We start from the raw sequence: 6,929 nt of genomic DNA on the forward strand, positions 1-6,929 counted from the left end.
GGGCGGGCAGCGCGAGGCGGGCGGGCAGCGCGAGGCGGGCGGGCAGCGCGAGGCGGGCGGGCAGCGCGAGGCGGGCGGGCAGCGCGAGGCGGGCCCGGGCGACAAGCGTGCGGGGAGGTGGGCGGGCCCGGGCGACAAGCGGAGGGAGGTGGGCGGACAAGCCGGGAGGTGGGCGGACAAGCCGGGAGGTGGGCGGGCAAGCCGGGAGGTGGGCGGGCAAGCACACGAGCGGCTGGCAGGCGGCCGTGCTGACTGCCCGCAGCCCCGGCATCAGGAGTCGGCGCACCCTCGGCGGCTCGCCGCACCTCCCGGTTACTGGCGCCGGCGGTCCCGGGCCATCTCCCTCCAACACTACCGCTTAGGGTCGGCCGGGGCAGAGGTGCCAACTACAGGGCAGCAGCGCGAGCCGGGGTAGGGGGGCGAGAGGCCGTGTTCTGGTCCCCTAGAGAGCGAACGCCTCCAGCACCTTCCCTCCTCCTGCTCCGCCTCTGCCTGCCCGCCTTCCCCTGCCGCCACCGCCGGGTCCTTCTCGCCGCCTCCTGCTGCTGCTCAAGGTAATTCTTTCTCTCTGGTTTCATTTGTAGGGGACAATCACTCATCTCAGAGATGACAACCTCACAGGATGAAGAGTCTTCCATAGGATTGGTGAATCCAGAGGTCACTCCTACAAACCACCCAGAAGAGGGAGAAACAGGTATATATTTAATGCAATTTGAAACAAACTGGAAAGGCATAGAGGAGCATTATTGTGGTCTCACAGAGGAGCAGAACCTCCTGCCCCTTAGCTTGTCGGGGCAGGTCTCTAGATGTGAAGATGTTTGGAATCCTCTCTTATATCAGTTACTCTGTTGCGTACACTGTGATGGAGTGCTATTGTGACGGATACCCTGTCTAAGTGATCTATAAGACTAAAAAACAAACAAGCACACAAACGAATGAATGAATAAAAAAAAAAAACAGACAATCCTGTAAGGCCCCTTCCTCAAGGATGCTTCAAGCTGTTCATGTAAAAGAACAAGCCACATGTATTCAATTCCCTAAAGAGAGCAAGTAGGTGGCCGAAACCAGTGCTCTGTGATCAGATTCTCCAAATAAACTGCAAGGGAGCTAGTGTGGGTTTTGTTGTTCTGAGTTTTAGTGGTGATGCTGGTGTTGTGTGGCCATTTAGAGGTCAGAGGACAACTGTGTGTAGTTGGTTATTGTCTTCTCCATTTCGGCATGTTCCAGGGGTTGAACTCAGATCACTGGGCTTGAATAGCAAGCACCTTTACCCACTGAGCCATCTTGCTGACCCAGGAGTTGTGATAGATGATTGATAGATAGATAGATAGATAGACAGACAGATAGATAGATAGATGATAGATAGATAGATAGATGATAGATAGATAGATAGATAGATAGATGGAATGAACAGTTAATGTAATCTCAGCCTCAAATTCAATATTTAGGCAAGACTGGCCTTGAACTCATGACTCAATAGCCTGCACCTCCCATGAGCTAGAATTGTAGCTCTGTGCTGCCATCCCTGGTACACTAATTTGCCCTTCTTTTTATTATTCATGTGGTCCTCTTTGTTTTAAACAGGTCTATTCTGACGACACTAACCGAATGAGCAGCTCTTGTTGTATTTTTTGTTCCATGATCTTCACTCTTTCTGCTTAATGCTCTTTTATTGGCCTTAGATTAATAATAACTGGAATGTTCTGTGGCAATTTTTTTTTTTTTTTTTTTTTTTTTTTTTTTTTTTTTTTAGTTTTTCGACACAGGGCACAGGGTTTTTCTGTATAGCTCTGGTTGTCGTGGAACTCATTCCATAGACCAGGCTGGCCTAGAACTCGGAAATCTCTCTGCCTCTGCCTCCCAAGTGCTGGGAATGAAGGCATGCACCACCACTGCCCAGCTGTGGCAAACATTCTGTTTCTCTTTCCTCTAGTCTTCTGATAGCCAAAGGCATCATTTTAGATTGAGATGTTATATGAAGGTGTTTGCACTAGGAATGTATAAGTAAAATCTACAGATGATTCTAGGGTAAATTTATCCTTTTCTCTAAAAGATATTTGAGATTGATGTTCTCATATTTATATTTTTCAGATGAAACAAAATTTCTCAGAATTGTCTCCCTTGAGTCTCTTCTTATTTTTTACTGGTGCATTATAGTGATCATACTCTTCTCAGCAATTTTTTGGTTTTTTTTCCCTTGGTTAGGTAAGTGACTTACTCTTCAAATTCTGCTGCATTCTGTCCACATTCACGCTGTCAGTTATACTACTGACCTCTGTGAGCCAGGCATTGTGGGAAGGGCTCCAGAGAAAACACACTGGAAGTTCCTGTTCTCTGGGAACTTAGGTTCCAGCAGGAAGATGCAGTGAAGGAACACACAGGCTGTGGTGTGCAAAGAGGCCGGGCTCAGCATCCCTGGGAAGATGACATCCAGCAAGCTCTAGACAGAGATGCAGGGACATAGGTCCACCTGGGGGAACTGTCCAAGGCAGAGAACAAGGAGAACAAAGCTCCAAGGAGGAACCTCTAGCAAGTGTGCGGACAGGGAAAAGTAGTATGGCCAGGAAGTTACACTGTCTCCCCTCACACCCTATGGTTTTAGTTACTGGGCTCAACTATATTTTGAATGTATTAAATAGAACTTTCCTGAAGCAATGAATCAATAGGATTTTCATACCACACTGTTCAGACTAGTGTAGTAAAATCTTGCACTGTCCTCTTAAGTATGTGAATCATCCTTTAGTGTAGCATGTCCACACTGTATACACTACCTACCCAGTAGTTTTCACTGCTATCTCAATTATCAGGCTGGCTGCCAATAGGTGTCCGTACAGAGTGCTTGCTGCTGTAGCAATCACTATTGTTGTAAATAGTCATCTAAAGCACAGAATGTGATGCCTTTATAGAAATGCACTTCCTGGGAGCCCTACTCTCAGTGAGCACCCCAGAGAGAATGGGACACAGGACCAAAGTGGGAGGTCTTTAGATAAAGGCCCATCATGCTCAGGAGAGGATTCCTACAGATCAGTTAGGAAAGCTACAATCAGATTCACACCTCACAGCTGAGCTCAGGAGGGTATTTCAAAAAGAGAGAAGACATGATTTTTATGATTTGTTGTATTGTCTATATTTTAGGAAAAAGGACAGAACAGATCTTAATCAAAAATAATACCTATGCTGCTTGCCCGAGCAACTGGATTGGATTTGGAAAGAAATGTTTTTACTTTTCTGAATACTCAAGAAACTGGACATCTAGCCAGGACTCTTGCATGGCACAAGGGGCCCAACTAGCTCGAATTGACAGCCAGGAGGAGCTGGTAAGAAATGGACAGGGATTGGTTTATCTGTTTGTTTTGTTGAATATTTTATAACCTTGAGATAGAGAGGTTACAGATGAAGCATGAGGAAGGATCCCATCCCCAGCACATGGAGACATGGGGAATGTGTGAGTGTGTGCCATTTGCTGATTCTTGACTTCTGACTGGAGCCCTGTGACATTCAAGAAATATTCTCTCATTTAGTGTTCATAGTCAGCTGGAAGGTCAGATATGGCATTTTCCTGGGATACCTGGTGGTCATGAGTGTTTTCATGTAAGATGGCACATGTTGCATACTGTTCCTAACTGTAATGGGAGGTTAGCCCAGAACTAACCTGGCCACAGAGAAATGTGTCATTACATTTGGTACTTTAGAATTACAGATGTCAAGTGAACCCACTGAAAACTGGTGACTAATATGGATTCAAATTATGGGACCCTCAGTTATACTCTTCTCTTTAGAGGAAGCTGTGGAGTGGAGACACTTCAGCATTATCTGAAACAAAGAGACACATGCATTTTTGGCTTTTTGTGTTTTATGACAGAATTTTCTAAGGAGATACAAGGGACCTTCCGACCACTGGATCGGCCTACACAGAGAGTCATCACAACACTCTTGGAGGTGGACAGACAACACTGAGTATAACAACTTGTATGTTTTCAGACCACTTTTCCTTCTCTTGTGTTCATGTGTTGTGATGTGTGTGAGTTGTGGCTATAAAGGTTGAAAGTCAGTGTCGCATGAAGCCAACTGTACTGGTATGGAAGAAAAATCAACTTTTGGGCTTGAAGTGTGCCCTGGGCATAAGTTGTGTACCTCATGCAACAGCTAATCCCCAGGAAACTTCACATTCTTAAATTCATAAATTTAAGTCAATTGAATACTCTCCCATTTATTAGCTATCATCTTCAAAGCATTTACATAGTGTTATTTCATTCCAGATATTTAGCATGATGGTAGCATCTGGGTAGATGTTGTCTCCTATCACCACTTGAAAATTATTCCTTGATAATAACTGCCCTTGTGTGTTGTACACAGCCCTGCTGGTGATCACCAAGGACTCTAAAACCCTATGAAACCACTTCAGAACTTCAGACCTGAGAATTATCATCAGTCCTCTGCATGGTTGTACCTAGTTATAGAAGCAGAGATTCCAGAGGCATTGAGAGTCTCCCCTAAGGTCTTGTCATCAAAGAACACTGGGGACAGCTCTTGAGTGGGAGCATAGCCATTTTGAACAGACTCATTTCATTGGAATTGTTAAAACAAAGAACCAGTCACCTCCATAATTAAAGACCTTTCAGCAATTTACCAAGTGGTATATTTTCTCCCACTTTTATATACATGTTTAAAAATACTCCAAGAGAGCATTGAAAATCACGCTTGTGAGGCTCCCCAGGGCTGCAGTTTGTTTGAACATGGCAGCAAGTATTGTACACATAGTACAGGGTTCAATATGGATAAGTTAGAGAGGTGTGGTGATCAAATCTATCACAGAGGATGTAAAGGTTCCTTGGTGCAAATCTAATGAAATGGATTCTTGTGGACTCTGCTTCTCATTCATATTATAAATAAGTGGAGAAGATGAGTGAGATACGATAGCAGGAGTGAATGCAATGGCAGAATCTGCAGAATTAATTTTTTTTTTTTTGCTTTAGGTTTCCCATCCAAGGACATGAAAAAAATTGCTACCTGAGTGACAGGATCAGCAGTGGCAGGGGCTACATACCTAGGATGTCTATTTGTAGCAGGTCCACATGCACCTCACAGTGCTAGATGTTTTGTATCCTGGGTAGAGAATATTTCACAGCAATCCTGACAGACACATAACATGTTATCTACTGTTGCTTCTTTATTAACAATCTGCTGAAATCATTATCACAATCAGTGTATAATGTGTGATGACATCAAAGTTGATAATTACCTCTGAGAACTATTTATATGTGTGCTTGGAAGATCATGAATGGTTCTAAATTAAATAGGCATTCAGGTATGAGCTGGTACTCATATCTTAAAAATAAACTAAATCACATCAGTATTAGTAACATCTACCTTTTATTTAAAGCTTTTTTAATTTTTTCCAACATTTGTAAGCCTTTATCTGTATGTTAAGTTCCTGAAACATAAACTGGAAGCATAACATGAAGATTTATAAAGTACCATAACTGAAATTACTCATACAATGTTGTGGTTTAAAACTCGCTTGGCGTGTGGGGCAGATTGCGCCCGCATGCCTGAGCACCGCGGCTGGGGCAGTCCTCAGAGCCGCGGCTCAGTTGGCGGGACTCAGGACTCCACAGCACTCCCAGCTGATGGTTTGATCTCGCCTGCACCGTGGGGCTTGGGCTGCCTGCATGCTGCAGGCGGCCGCAGGGTCCCAGGAGTAGTGGCGCAGGGGAGGACGGAGTCCCTGGAGCAGGAGCAGGGACAGGGCAGCCCGCCAGGGCTCAGGTGCACGGACCACCGCTGCTAGGGAGAGAGCCCCGCGGACTGCTGGAGCAGGGAGCACAGGGAGGGGCTCCCCGGTGAGAGTTTCTCACACAAATGAGTCTAGAGTTCCAGGAGACACGTGGAATTGAAGACATGGAACTTTTATTGGCCATAATAGTTGTATCTGGAATTAAGTGCTCTCCCCCGAAATACCAGGAGGGGCTCCATTATATTGGGGAGAGGAGGGGCTAGGGAGATGAAAATTTAGTTATTCACACCCTTGGCCTTTAGGTAATTCATTAATATGTAAGTCTCAAGGCAGAGGTCTGTTAGTCATGCCCTCCACCTGTGCCTTACGTGACCTAGCATGCACATTAAATGGAGACTGCATGTTAGGTCTCTAGGTTCTGGGGGCATGGCCAAACATCCCAGGATTTCCACAGCCTCACATCCCACCCTCTTTTCTTTCATAAAAGAAGGGGCATCTCTGAAGGTATAGATTATAGGAGACGTATGTAAGCCACATGTGGGGGTGTTACTCCCATGTGACCAATGACTGGGCCTCTCTGTGGGAAGGACTGTGGAGGGATGAAACTGAGAGAGCTAGAGGCCTAGGAAGAGCTCGAATCGCCTTCCGTCCCAGTGGTTTTATCCAAACCAGGGTGCTGGGGTTCTAAAGCTCTTCTACCAGGCATCCGGCCTTTTCTCATAGTTCATCACCCACAATTCCCTCTCTTAGGAGAGGTGTCATCTGTAGTGAAAATTTTGGATGAGAAAGTCAAAAGAAAACACCACTCAGGCTGGGGGGTGTAGCATAACCAAGCCAGGGGTAATGGGAATTGAGGGTTGGGTTGGGAAAGCAAGGAATCATTGAATCAATTAAATACATGTTGTACAATTCGAGAGTAATGACATCTGATTAATCTAAATAGACATGTTTTCCTCACTAACATGTCACTTCAGCTACGTGACTTTGGCAAGAGTTCATCTGTGGCTGGAAGGTCTGGGTTTGTCTTCCATCTCAGCGTGTGTTTCTGTGTCTTAGCGAGCATCTCTGGGTCTTCAGTCAGATGGGATGGCTGGGAGAAGGCAGCTTGGCAGGTTCCAGGAGGTGGCGCTGTCTCTGCTGGATCTGTCGGTATAATCACAGGGAAGCAGCATCTCCGGTGGGGAGATATCTG

General features: G+C 45.7%; 1 protein-coding gene and 1 pseudogene across 1 annotated transcript; one reads left to right on the top strand and one right to left on the bottom strand.

Moving 5' to 3' along the window:
- The window catches only part of LOC114609997, a 1,967-nt pseudogene extending 1,696 nt beyond the window's left edge, over positions 1-271 (bottom strand).
- Positions 272-606: 335 nt separating this feature from the next.
- Positions 607-5,094, top strand: LOC114609998 (C-type lectin domain family 2 member G-like). The gene is made up of 4 exons (XM_028754439.1): positions 607-694; positions 3,136-3,317; positions 3,863-3,969; positions 4,977-5,094. The coding sequence occupies exons 1-4, from the start codon at positions 607-609 to the stop codon at positions 5,092-5,094; spliced, it is 495 nt and encodes a 164-aa protein (XP_028610272.1).
- The last annotated feature ends 1,835 nt before the right edge of the window (positions 5,095-6,929 follow it).

Source organism: Grammomys surdaster, unplaced genomic scaffold (genome assembly GCF_004785775.1).
Source record: "Grammomys surdaster isolate TR1022 unplaced genomic scaffold, NIH_TR_1.0 126013, whole genome shotgun sequence".
Taxonomy (NCBI): Eukaryota; Metazoa; Chordata; class Mammalia; order Rodentia; family Muridae; genus Grammomys; species Grammomys surdaster.